Below are 14,617 nucleotides of genomic sequence, written 5' to 3' on the forward strand. Positions count from 1 at the left end.
CTACTTGAAGTTCATCATTTCAACAAGGAAAACAAAACCGTTCCTGTTTACGTAAAGGCACATTCAGAGATTATCTTAGATAGGAATGTGGAATTGAGGTAACTGAAGTAATGATGCAGTTTTTTTTCAAACAGGGAGCGTGCTTGAGAGCTGAATATACACTCCTAACTTGTATGTTCATATCATAAGGCACAACGAAGATATAATCAAATAAATCTATGGCTGTTTAAGAAATGTTGAGTGACTAAAAGCAGGAAATTTTCTAATGGGAGATAGAGGAAGGTAGAAGAGTTCAGGCACTCCTGGTGACATCACTTACAATGAAGAAAAACTCCTGAATTAACAACTGCATTAATCAGTCAAATTGAGAATTTTTTGTTGTGCAGTCAACAGCTGCAAGGACACTAATCAGGAGACCTGCTGTAATCCATGTAAGAAAGTCAGTCTTTTAAGTTAGCTCCATGTACTTATTCAAGTCGATGTCAAATATGCTACTGCATCATTAATAGTTGGGCAGCAAGCGAGTTTTGAGAAGATTTATAGCTCAGGTTGAGGTTCTGGAACAGTCAGTGGGGAACTTCAAACCAGCGTCTACAGGAAAGCAGCACATATGGACCAAATACTGAACTACAGGAGCAACCATCCCAACACCCACAAACGAAGCTGCATTAGAACATTATTCCAACGAGCCACTACACACTGCAGCACAGAGGAACTACAAAGAGCAGAAAAAAATCACCTGTACAGCGTATTCAAAAAGAATGGGTACCCTATGAACACAGTCCACCAATTTCCCAGCAACAAACCCAAACAAACAGACAAAATGGGCCCAGAAACCATAACCACTCTCCCCTACATCAAAGACATTTCTGAAATGACTGCCAGACTACTCGGACCTCTTGGCATCAGGGTAGCCCACAAACCCACCAACACACTAAAACAGCAGCTAATGAACTTAAAAGACCCTATACAGACAACAAGCAAAACGAACGTCATCTACAAACTACCTTGCAAGAACTGTGACAAACAGGCAGAAATCTAGCCACCAGGATACATGAACATCAACTAGCCACAAAATGACATGACCCACTATCGCTCATCCTTACATACAGATGAGGAAGGACACCACTTTGATTGGGACAACACATCCATCCGAGGAGAAGCCAAACAGAGACACGCATGAGAATTCCTAGAAGCATGGCATTCCAACCGGAACTCCATCAACAAACACATTGATTTGGAGCTAATCTACCATCCCCTGAGAAAAAGAACAGGAAATGACATCACCAACGCAGGCCATGACATCACCAACCCAAGGAAACCTAAATGGATAAATAGAAAGCGGGATATAACACCAGCGCTTCATCGGAGGCTCACTGATGATGTTACCTAGAATGGTGACGAAACGTCTAAAAACTAACCTTCCAGCTCAGCGAGCAAACTCACATCCAGTTGGGCAGTTATCCCCAGTGTACTGGCAAAAATTTGTGTAACATCAGGGAATTTAGTTATTTATGGGACCTTGCTGAGCACAAATTGACTGTTATATTTCCTATGTTAAATCAATGCCTGCAATTTAAAAGTACTACTTTGTAAATGCTTGGAACATCCTGCATTTATGAAAACATAGTTGTAGGCTTTAGAATTAATGGCAGAAACAAATTGGTCATTTGCTTCATGGTTGTTCGTAGCAGGCAAGCTGCACCAGCAACATTTGTTTTCAATGGGAGCACCACTACACGCCAGACATTCCAGAAAGTTGACTGTAAAGTTTCAATAATCAAATTAAATAGAACTTTTAATAAGTTTTAACACATGAAACCAAAATATATTGGAAAGTTAAGCACTTAAGTTGACAGGGTGCATTTTATTTAGTTCATAGTTGAGCCATACAGAAATAACTGATTTCCACACTTTTTGGATAAGTTCATACAAGCTGAAGTGATTATCTGAGTGATAGATTCAACGTACATGTGATACAAAGAAAACTTCCACTGATTTGCTACTATGATACTGTTTAATGTCCTCTATTTTTTCCTTCCCCTACACTTAATTACACATTTGGGTGAGATGGAATCTACCACTGATGTGATGAATTGCAGTAGCAGAATTACTGACATCTGTGAACCGTATGAAATGGGATGAATAAATGTACCATTTATAACATCACTACTACCATAATTAATCCTGTCCTCCTGTAATAGATGCTGCTTGCTTTATGTTTGTCCTGCTGCTTGAGTTCCACTTTAGCAGGTGTTCTTTGTCTCCTCTTCTCCACGCACCCCCCCCCCCCACCACCGCCCCACAAGCTCAAGAAAAATTCCTCCCTGCATTGCCAGTGAATGAAGGTTGAATTGGCAGATCTAGTGATACAAACTGCCATAAATTTTATTCAACACTTTTAGGCAAATTGATCAGTGATTATTGGCCTGTATGGCCATTCTTTTGCCTTCGAAGCAGGTTGATAAGAAAGGCTGAGTGGCATATTGGCTAGGACTGTAGAATTTGTATTCCACCATGCAGTCGAGAGAACTTAAATTTGGTTAATGGAATAAAAGTTTGCAGTAAAAAGCTTAAATCATTGGTAGTCATTTGCTGAGAAGTGTGATTGTCCACCTAGAAATTGTATGTCATTGGCCATAGGTTCAGAGGGTCTTTGTATAACTGCGTCCAATCCTAGAGCCTCCTCACTGATTACATATTTGGCAGATGCTTCCAGGAGGTGGAATTGGTCTTTGGCCGCACAATTGCTGGCAATCCATTCTTCATTTTCTTTTTCTTTCCTCCTGCCAACGAATGATCTCAAAGTTGTGTCCCTTCATACAGAAGATTTCTCCCAGTATGATCATAATGAATGAGGATCTCCCATACATTGACATCTATGTTGCATCTCTTGAAGGAAATCCGTGAAATTTTTCCTTTGTACTCCCCTTGTTCAAGTGCCTTCCTTGAACTGGGCGAAGATGATTTACTTTAGTGGAGGGAACTCTGGCATCCCAAGCATGCTTCCACTCGTGCGGATTTAGTTTTGGATGATTGTGGCCTCAATGCAGGTGGTATTGGCTCCTTAATGGGTACTGATGTCAGAATATCTGTCTCTCCTAATGCAGCAATGTTACTTGAGAGCCTTCATGTGGCTAGAATACATTATGTATTGGAGCCATGGAGAAGAGTCAGAAGGGTAGTTTCTGAGGTGTTTCCTTAAACTAACTTGTATATTGACTTCAGACTGACTTTTTAATCACCTCCCCATCCCGTGTTGGCATGATGAGCTACTGGGTGGCAAAAGCATTGCAAAAAACAATAAGATTGCTTTTGAACATGCTACCTGACTGATCACAAAAGTATACCAAAATCTGCTGACGCAAAGAAACAGTTCCTCGTGTTGTTTGATGTTGAAGATAATATTCAAAGTATTATTACACTTTTCAGTCTCTCTGTTTTCAAGTTATCTTAGGATTGGGATAGGTTTTGAGCCTAACTTTGTGTGATGTTAGGTTAGAAAAGGACCTTTATGTGGTTTGTAGGTAGAAGGGAAGAAGGTATGTGGCTGTGGTGAGAATTAAGCAGCATTTTACTTCCTATACTAATCATTGAAGTGCATTCCAGATGTTAGGCCACAAGTGTAGAATTTGGACCCATACTATGAAGTAATTTATTCCATCATTTTTATGAAATGCCTACAGGTGTTGAAAAGGAATCTGAGTTTAAATTCATGAGCTTTGTTTAGGTAAAGTACAGGTATTTCTTCTTTAAACACTTTACAGTTGTGTTTGTGTGTGACTTCATGCCGATAGAAAATCGCATTGTAGGGAAATCATGGTATCTTTACAGCAGAAAGTTCATGTTATTCAAACAGCATCCACTATTCATCATTCTGTTACAGCTAATTCATATTAATGAAACACATTATAGCAGAATTACCTGTACTATTATTTTATTAAGAAATGGTTTCATGAACTTCTAAGTTAAAGTTGTTACATGTAATAAATTGGTTAAGGAGGTTTATTGATGCAGTTTAATTAAAACTTGTCACTTCATTCAATTAAATAACCTTCTGATGTTAAAGAGAATTGCTCAATTTTAAAATGTGGAAATTTATAAAATGGTGAGTGTTGTGAAGTAATTTTGATGTTAGTTAGGTAATATGCTAGCTACTGATTAGAGTTGAACAAACTGCATTCTACGTATCAGGAACAAGAGCAAATTGTATACCAGTTGGATTCCACTTTCCAATTCCATATTTTGCCCTTTTCTAAGGACCATTTGAATGCTTGCATAATTAAGACCCTATTTCCAGTGCTTCCTAATTCAAGAACCGCACTGCATGCTCCAAGTACTTGACATCTCCCTCTTGAATTATCTAATTCTGGGTTGTACTGTCAATGAACATTAATTACAATTTTTTAGCAGATGTTGGAACTCACCTTCAAAATAATGCTGGGCCGTGACAAATGGTATTACAATCTCCTTCCAAGTAGCTTCTGATAAATGCCCTTTTCCCACTCAACCTTTTGTACTCATAAGGTTTGTCAGGGGCTATTTACCAAGTGTCATTTTCACTTTCATTTTCATTTTCAATTTAAGAAGCTCAATTTTTTATTGCTAATTCTTTTTCCTTAGTGCTGTCCCACATAACTCTTACCAAGTTTCAAATACTGGAGCTGCATGTGGACCTACTTTAACTTCATTGTCTTCAACAGCTGGCAGGATTTTCCCAAAACGTAAAGAACTGTAGATCTTGGAAATTAAAAGAAGGGTAACTGTACCCAAAACATTGTATTTTCTCAGCACAGATGCTGCCAGGCCTGAGTTTTTCCAGCAATTTCAGTTTTTGGCAGGATTTTCATATTTATTTTCATGCCCTTTCTAATTAGTTAAAATCATTCAACCCACTTCCCTCCCTTGCCACTTGCGCTCTGTCTTTTGCAGTACGCTCCCAAAAAACATAAGTAGGTCAGTGACTACCCTTTAGCTATCATGGGCAAATGCACATTTCCTGAAAAATTTAATACCAACACAAAACGTGTATAATACACTGAGAATTCTATCTTAAAAAAAAATCAAGCACCAAGCCTCCATTTGCATAATGACACCTGTGAAACAAAATGTAGCAAATAAACTAAAACACAACTCTTGTCAAAACAACTATGTCATGCTGTTTAAAAATATCAGCCTTGTGTAATAAATACAATTAGACCAAGAAACACAGATATGTAAAGACCCCTCAGTAGGAATGAAGCAAGAACGTTGATGGGTAAAGTGTATGGAACACTGCTTGTTTTTCCCCAGGATCAATGTAACCATTTTTAAAAAAAATATAAATTAAGATTTGAAATGTCTCGATTATTTTTAAAAATTAAATGGAATTGATTTTATGAAGTTAACAAATTTAATTTTGCTGTAACAAAATTTAATACGGAAACTCAAGTTTGGTATTCGGATAAACAACAATGAATTCTCAGTTCGTCTGTAACCTTGCTCTATGTGCTTATTTCTATATACAAGTTTAGTCTTTGACGTTGTTATGATTAAAGTAATCTTGCTATCAAAGAATAACTATATTGGCCTAAGGAGAAGCCAAGAACCCCATTGTAGGCAGTGAGATTTGAAGAAAATTTAGTCATGCAAAATTATATTGGGCCCTTGAATTTTGAGCTTTTTGTGTGAGCATGCTGAAGCTTTCAGATCGCCTTTAAATTCGCATCTACCCTCTCAGTATCTGCATAGGTTTCTTCCAGTTAAGTTTGTCTTTACGGGTTGTTTAAAAACTCTATTGCATTGCCAACTAATAGACGAAATAGCAAAATTATTAGAATCTCAATTCTGCTGGAGTAAGGGTGGAATTTAAGATGTTTCTGGATAGATTAATACAGAATTGACATTCACTTGTAAGATTATCATTCTAGCAGCATTTAGTAGCCTCTTGGCCTAGTTATGAAAAGTTAAATTTGTGTTGTATGTGTGATGAAAAGATGATTTGTCTTTAGACCAGTTAAGTTGAATGGCTAAATAAAGATCTAAAAGCACAAACTTACGCTAATTACACATTTAGATGTAGAACTTGGTTAAAGTAGTGCTTATGAGAAGTGATGCAGAATTTTAATAATGATTAATTTAATCATATTCCCCATACAGTGCAGAATAACTTTGCAAATACATGTCTTGCTTTCAGTAATGTTCTAGGGTTAATTTTTAAACTCTTGAAGGGGATGGTATGTTTTATATTTAGATGCCTGAAACTATAATAGTTTGTTCTCAGCAAGGTTTGAAGGAGGGAACATTAGATATGAATCATACACCAATCTCAAAACTTGTTGGCTAGCCTTTGGCATTCTTGCAAACTTAAGCCAGATGCCCCTAATTTGTATCTGATTTATTTTTTTCTTCCCTCTGACTTTCTCAATCGTTTCGTGATTCATCTGTTTTTTTTTAAATTGGGGGAAAGAAATAGGTTGGGAATCCAATCATTAAATTTAGTATACTGTCGTAATATATCTGATGCAACATTCCAGTAATATGGAGAGAGAACTTGGGGAGATAAATATTGATAAATATGATATTTTGAAAACAAGATAATAAAATGTGAGGCTGGATGAACACAGCAGGCCAAGCAGCATCTCAGGAGCACAAAAGCTGACGTTTCGGGCCTGGACCCTTCATCAGAGAGGGGGATGGGGAGAGGGAACTGGAATAAATAGGGAGAGAGGGGGAGGCGGACCGAAGATGGAGAGGAAAGAAGATAGGTGGAGAGAGTATAGGTGGGGAGGTAGGGAGGGATAGGTCAGTCCAGGGAAGACGGACAGGTCAAGGAGGTGGGATGAGGTTAGTAGGTAGATGGGGGTGCGGCTTGGGGTGGGAGGAAGGGATGGGTGAGAGGAAGAACCGGTTAGGGAGGCAGAGACAGGTTGGACTGGTTTTGGGATGCAGTGGGTGGGGGGGAAGAGCTGGGCTGGTTGTGTGGTGCAGTGGGGGGAGGGGACGAACTGGGCTGGTTTAGGGATGCAGTTGGGGAAGGGGAGATTTTGAAACTGGTGAAGTCCACATTGATACCATTGGGCTGCAGTGTTCCCAGGCGGAATATGAGTTGTTGTTCCTGCAACCTTCGGGTGGCATCATTGTGGCAGTGCAGGAGGCCCATGATGGACATGTCATCTAGAGAATGGGAGGGGGAGTGGAAATGGTTTGCGACTGGGAGGTGCAGTTGTTTGTTGCGAACTGAACGGAGGTTTTCTGCAAAGCGGTCTCCAAGCCTCCGCTTGGTTTCCCCAATGTAGAGGAAGCCACACCGGGTACAATGGATGCAGTATACCACTTTGGCAGACGTGCAGGTGAACTTCTGCTTAATGTGGATTGTCATCTTGGGGCCTGGGATAGGGGTGAGGGAGGAGGTGTGGGGGCAAGTGTAGCATTTCCTGCGGTTGCAGGGGAAGGTGCCGGGTGTGGTGGGGTTGGAGGGCAGTGTGGAGCGAACAAGGGAGTCACGGAGAGAGTGGTCTCTCCGGAAAGCAGACAGGGGTGGGGATGGAAAAATGTCTTGGGTGGTGGGGTCGGATTGTAGATGGCGGAAGTGTCGGAGGATGATGCGTTGTATCCGGAAGTTGGTAGGGTGGTGTGTGAGAACGAGGGGGATCCTCTTGGGGCGGTTGTGGCGGGTGCGGGGTGTGAGGGATGTGTTGCGGGAAATACCGGAGACGCGGTCAAGGGCGTTATCGATCACTGTTGGGGGAAAGTTGCGGTCCTTAAAGAACTTGGACATCTGGGATGTGCGGGAGTGGAATGTCTTATCGTGGGAGCAGATGTGGCGGAGGCGGAGGAATTGGGAATAGGGGATGGAATATTTGCAGGAGGGTGGGTGGGAGGAGGTGTATTCTAGGTAGCTGTGGGAGTCGGTGGGCTTGAAATGGACATCAGTTACATCTGGTTGCCTGAGATGGAGACTGAGGTGTCCAGGAAGGTGAGGGATGTGCTGGAGATGGCCGAGGTGAACTGAAGGTTGGGGTGGAAGGTGTTGTTGAAGTGGATGAACTGTTCGAGCTCCTCTGGGGAGCAAGAGGCGGCGCCAATACAGTCATCAATGTACCGGAGGAAGAGGTGGGGTTTGGGGCCTGTGTAGGTGCGGAAGAGGGACTGTTCCACGTAACCTACAAAGAGGCAGGCATAGCTGGGGCCCATGCGGGTGCCCATGGCCACCCCCTTAGTTTGTAGTAGGTGGGAGAAGTCAAAAGAAGTTGTTGAGGGCGAGGACGAGTTCAGCTAGGCGGAGGAGAGTGTCGGTGGAGGGGGACTGGTCGGGTCTGCGGGACAGGAAGAAGCGGAGGGCCTTGAGGCCATCTGCATGCGGAATGCAGGTGTATAGGGACTGGACGTCCATGGTGAATATGAGGTGTTGGGGGCCAGGGAATTGGAAGTCCTGGAGGAGGTGGAGGGCGTGGGTGGTGTCACGGACGTAGGTGGGGAGTTCCTGGACCAAAGGGGAGAAAATGGAGTCCAGATAGGTGGAGATGAGTTCGGTGGGGCAGGAGCAGGCTGAGACGATGGGTTGACCAGGGCAGACAGGTTTGTGGATTTTGGGAAGGAGATAGAAACGGGCCGTGCGGGGTTGGGGAACAATGAGGTTGGAGGCTGTGGGTGGGAGGTCCCCTGAGGTGATGAGGTCATGAATGGTGTTGGAAATGATGGTTTGGTGCTCGGGTGTGGGGTCATGATTGAGGGGGCGGTAGGAGGTGGTGTCGGAGAGTTGGCGTCTGGCCTCGGCGATGTAGAGGTCACTGCGTCACCCTTGTCTGCGGGTTTGATGGTGAGGTTGGGGTTGGAGCGGAGGGCTGCCCGTTCTGTGGGGGAGAGGTTGGTGTGGGTGAGAGGGGTGGAGCGGTTGAGGCGGTTAATGTCTCGACGGCAGAAGAAGAGGTCGAGGGAGGGTAGGAGTCCTGGGGGTGGTGTCCAGGAGGAGGACTTGTGTTGGAAGCGGGTGAAGGGGTCAGTGGAAGGAGGGTTAGGTTCCTGGTTGAAGAAGTAGGCATGGAGGCGAAGACGGCGGAAAAACTGCTCTTTGTCCAATCGTGACTGGTATTCGTTGATGTGTGGTTGTTGGGGGACAAAGGTGAGCCCCTTACTAAGGACTGACCGTTCATCCTCAGTCAGTGGGAGGTCTGGGGGGATGGTGAAGATGCGGCAGGGCTCAGTGTGGCTGTCTTCTCTGGGGTTGCTGGCTGTAGAGGTTGTGGGCGGAGCGATGAGGTTCCAAACCCCACCTCTTCCTCCGGTACACTGACTGTATCGGCGCCGCCTCCTGCTCCCCAGAGGAGCTTGAACAGTTCATCCACTTCACCAACACCTTCCACCCCAACCTTCAGTTCACGTGGGCCATCTCCAGCACATCCCTCACCTTCCTGGACCTCTCAGTCTCCATCTCAGGCAACCAGCTTGTAACTGATGTCCATTTCAAGCCCACCGACTCCCACAGCTACCTAGAATACACCTCCTCCCACCCACCCTCCTGCAAATATTCCATCTCCTATTCCCAATTCCTCCGCCTCCGCCGCATCTGCTCCCACGATAAGACATTCCGCTCCCGCACATCCCAGATGTCCAAGTTCTTTAAGGACCGCAACTTTCCCCCCACAGCGATCGAGAACGCCCTTGACCGCGTCTCCGGTATTTCCCGCAACACGTCCCTCACACCCCGCCCCTGCCACAACCACCCTAAGAGGATCCCCCTCGTTCTCACACACCACCCTACCAACCTCCGGATACAACGCATCATCCTCCGACACTTCCGCCATTTACAATCCGACCCCACCACCCAAGATATTTTTCCATCCCCACCCCTGTCTGCTTTCCGGAGAGATCACTCTCTCCGTGACTCCCTTGTTCGCTCCACACTGCCCTCCAACCCCACCACACCCGGCACCTTCCCCTGCAACCGCAGGAAATGCTACACTTGCCCCCACACCACCTCCCTCACCCCTATCCCAGGCCCCAAGATGACATTCCACATTAAGCAGAGGTTCACCTGCACATCTGTCAATGTGGTATACTGCATCCACTGTACCCGGTGCGGCTTCCTCTACATTGGGGAAACCAAGCGGAGGCTTGGGGACCGCTTTGCAGAACACCTCCGCTCAGTTCGCAACAAACAACTGCACCTCCCAGTCGCAAACCATTTCCACTCCCCCTCCCATTCTCTAGATGACATGTCCATCATGGGCCTCCTGCACTGCCACAATGATGCCACCCGAAGGTTGCAGGAACTGCAACTCATATTCCGCCTGGGAACCCTGCAGCCTAATGGTATCAATGTGGACTTCACCAGTTTCAAAATCTCCCCTTCCCCTACTGCATCCCTAAACCAGCCCAGTTCGTCCCCTCCCCCCACCGCACCACACAACCAGCCCAGCTCTTCTCCCCCCCCCCCCCCCCCCCACCCACTGCATCCCAAAACCAGTCCATCCTGTCTCTGCCTCCCTAACCGGTTTTTCCTCTCACCCATCCCTTCCTCCCACCCCAAGTCGCATCCCCATCTACCTACTAACCTCATCCCACCTCCTTGACCTGTCCGTCTTCCCTGGACTGACCTATCCCCTCCCTACCTCCCCACCTATACTCTCTCCACCTATCTTCTTTCCTCTCCATCTTCGGTCCGCCTCCCCCTCTCTCCCTATTTATTCCAGTTCCCTCTCCCCATCCCCCTCTCTGATGAAGGGTCCAGGCCCGAAACGTCAGCTTTTGTGCTCCTGAGATGCTGGCTTGGCCTGCTGTGTTCATCCAGCCTCACATTTTATTATCTTGGAATTCTCCAGCATCTGCAGTTCCCACTATCTCTGATAAAATTTTGAAAACAGTTGACTTTAGAAAAGAGGAAGTGCTGGACTACGTAGCAAATATAAAAGTAGATAAATCTCCAGGACCAAATCTAGTGTATACTAGAACTTTGTGGGAAGTTAGGGAGGAAATTGTGGGGCCCCTTGTAGAAATATTTGTATCATCAATAAGTATGGGTGAGATGCCAGATGACAGGAGAGGAGCTAATGTTGTGTGATTGATAATGAGAACTGCAGATGCTGGAGAATCCAAGATAAAGTGTGGAGCTGGATGAACAGAGCTCTGATGAAGTGCCTAGGCCCGACACGTCAGCTTTTGTGCTCCTGAAATGCTGCTTGGCCTGATGTGTTCATCCAGCTCCACGTTTTGTTATCTCTGACTAATGTGCCTTTGTTTTAAAAAAAATGCTGTTAGGAGAAACTGTAGACCTGAGAGTTGGACTTCAGTGGTGAGTAAGTTGGAAGTGATTCTGAAAGATTAGGATTTATATGCATTTGGAGAATCAAGGAATTATTAGTGGATAATCAGCATGGTTTTGTGCAAAGGAAATCATGTTCCACAAATTTGATTGAATTTTTTGAGGAAATAACCAAGAAAGTTGTTGCGGGCAGAGAGGTAGACATGGTTTATTTGCACTTTAGTAAAGGTTTTGATAAGATTCTGCTTAGTAGATGAATTAGTAAAGTTAGATCACATGGAATCAGGAGGAACTTAACAATTCCAAGCAAAATTAGCTTAATGGCGGGAGACAATGAGTGATGATGGAGGGCTTTCTTTTCCCAGATTGGAGACCTGTGATCATTGGTATTCCATGGGGATTGGTGCTGCATCCACTTTTGTTCATCTGTGTAAATGATGAGAATATATAGGCATGGTTAGTAAGTTTACAGATGACACCAAGATTGCTGGTATAGGAGAGACAGTGAAGAAAGTTATCTAAGATTTACAAAGAGATCTTGATCGATTGGGTCAGTGGGCTGAGGAGTGGCAGATGAAGTTTAATTTGGATAAATGGGAGGGACAACAAACAGAGGCAGGACTTATACAATTAAAGCCCTGGCATTGTGTAGTGCAAGAGAACAGAGACCTAGGGGTTCTGGTACATAAATCTATGAAGTTTGCATCACAAGGTGGTTTAAAAAAAGGTGTTTAGCACATTTGCTTTCATTGCTCAGACCTTTGAGTATAGGAATTGGGACATAATGTTGCAGTTGTACAGGATGTTGGTGAGGCCTGTCTTGAAGTAATGTTTCCAGTTGTGATTACCCTGTTATTGGGGAGGCCTGTTAGGCTGGGAATTTTTTCCAATGAGGATGTTCTGGGTTGACCTTTTAGAGGTTTTATAAAACCATGAATGACAGGTGTGTTTTTCCTAGGGTGGGAAATTTCAAGACTGGGAGGCATATTTTTAAGATGAGAGAAGAAAGATTTTAAAAAAGACATGAAGCGTTTTGTTTTTTGTGATTCGTGAATGAAATGGACTTCCAGAGAAAGTGATGGATGCGGGTACAGTTTCAACGTTTGGAAGATGTTAAGATAAACACATGGTCAAGAAAGTTTGGAGAGATGTGGGCCAAACTCGGGCCGGTGAGACTAGTTTAGCTTGGGATCATGGTCTGCATAGATTGGTTGCACCAAAAGATCTGTTTCCATGGTTTATGACTCTGACTGTACCTCTGCAGCAGTACTCCCTCAACTGGGGATGAGCAATTAATGCTGTCCTGGCCAGTGATATCAACATCCCATGAATGAATTTAAGTAAAAGTATGTTTTGTACTTCCATGGCAGACTTTTGCAATGAAGACCTGTTTCAATAACTCAGTTTTCAGTACTTAGTGTGAACTGTAACACAGAAGTGCTCCTAATATGGTGTTAAATTGCCAATTTTAATTAGAAGGCCAAGCATAGCAGGTATGAGTTGGGAGAAAAGGAGGAGCTTTTACTTTTATTTCTGAATTGTGTTGCACCTTAATCTGAGGTGTACAATAGGGCAACAAATGACAGTGAGTGTTCAAAAAAGCTAATGTGTATTATCAGAAGGAAAAGAAGTTGTGTCAAATATAATAGCCTCACCAAGAGGCATTTGAAATATGTTCTTTCTTTAGCTGTAAGTGCAAGAAAAGTCTTACAATGAGCACCTTGATTTGGTTTATCTACATATATATTTTAAGCTTCTGTGAATTTAAAATATTACAATTTCTATTTTGTACTTGACGCATTAATTCGAAATAAATCAACAGAAAGTTGGAGAAATAAACTCTGCTGTGTTACCAATTTATCATGTGTTTTTGAACCTAACTTTTTATTGGTTCTGTTAACAGCCCTAAATGCATGGATTGTGCATGTTCCTGTTTGGTACAGGGAGAGCCAAACTGGCGGATGTAACATTACCCTGAACTTTTTTCATTATTTTGCCGTTCAGCTGACTCATTCAGAAATAACGTTTTGAATTCAGCCTGAAAATTAAGGCATGGGCAGAATTATTAATCTTAATGAGAACTACCTTTTTAGATGTAAATTTTTTGTTATTATCTTAACACTTGCATTATACAGCATTTTTAATGACCACTGGGTATTTCAAGCTACAAAGCATTTTGAGGTACTTTTAAAAGGTAATTCTGTTGTAACGTAGAAAGCACTGCAGCCAACTACCCCACAGTGTGGTCCCATAAACAGCAATATCATAGAGATTGAAGGATTAATGTTGGCCAAGACGCTCAACATTCCTTCTCCACTTGTCTCTAAATTTAGCCATGCAGTTTTTCCCACCCACCTGAGCAGGCAGATGGTGCTTCAGTTTAGCATCTTAAGCAAAAGATGGCACCCCTAATGGATGAGCATTCTCTGTGGCATGCTGGAATGCTGTCTTGACTTTTATACCTAAATCCTGAAGTAGATTTGAAACCAAAGCCTTTGTGATGAGAGGCATGAGTTACCAACTCAGCCTTAGCTGATGCTGTCTGCAAAGATAACTGTCTTTTGAAGGTAGTCAACAGGATGGTGATGGAGAATTGTTTTTCAGACTGGAGGCCTGTGACCAACTGTGTGCCGCAAGTATCAGTGCTGGGTCTGCTTGTGGAGATGGTGTAATCAAGTGGGGCTGCTTTGTCCTGGATGGTGTCAAGATTCTTGTGTCATTGGAGCTCCCACCCAGACAAGTGTGGAGTATTCCATCATACTCAAGTGGTGAATTATTTGCCACAGTATTCCTGGTTTCTGACTTGCTTGTTCAGCCACTGTGTTTGTGATGAGTCCAGTTGAGTGTCTGGTCCATGGTAATCCGAAGGATGTTGACAGTGCGGGATTCAGTGATGATAACACCATTGAATGTCAGGGGGTGGTGATTGTCTCTTGGAGGTGGTGGTTGGATGTTAGTTGTAGAAACAGATCAGAAAAGCAAAGTTGAGATAGAGATCGTGAGACTTTATTGAAAGCCAGCACATGGATCTGATTTATCCCTGCTCCTATTACTTTTGATAATAAAATTCACTTTAGAAATTAGTGTTGATCTGTTTGAAACATGATGTGTTTCATGATTAATCATATAATTAGGATTGGTAGTTAGCTTGATTTGGGGATTAGGAAGGCTGAGTGGATTGCATAGATACAATGTAAGATGCAGTGTTGGTTGTTATCTCTTGCAGATGTTGAGGACCTGCCACCATCAGTGCAGGAAAAATTGTTTGATGAGGTGCTTGATCGGGATGTACAGAAAGGTGAGCAGTTGCGTTTTTTTTCTAAATCTAATTAAACGATGACAGTCCTAATATGTTAAACTTAGATTTGTTAAGAA

The 14,617-nt window shown here is 43.4% G+C and overlaps 1 protein-coding gene across 6 annotated transcripts in view; it reads left to right on the top strand.

Moving 5' to 3' along the window:
• LOC125461841 (ubiquitin thioesterase ZRANB1) overlaps nucleotides 1-14,617 on the top strand; it is a 66,498-nt gene that overhangs the window by 32,772 nt on the left and 19,109 nt on the right. For all 6 annotated transcript variants that reach the window (XM_048551114.2, XM_048551113.2, XM_048551112.2 and 3 more), the window contains one exon: nucleotides 14,469-14,540. In XM_048551114.2, the coding sequence (XP_048407071.1) occupies nucleotides 14,469-14,540 (72 nt within the window). The remainder of the gene's footprint in view (nucleotides 1-14,468; nucleotides 14,541-14,617) is intronic.

Source organism: Stegostoma tigrinum, chromosome 20 (assembly GCF_030684315.1).
Source record: "Stegostoma tigrinum isolate sSteTig4 chromosome 20, sSteTig4.hap1, whole genome shotgun sequence".
In the NCBI taxonomy this organism is placed as follows: domain Eukaryota; kingdom Metazoa; phylum Chordata; class Chondrichthyes; order Orectolobiformes; family Stegostomatidae; genus Stegostoma; species Stegostoma tigrinum.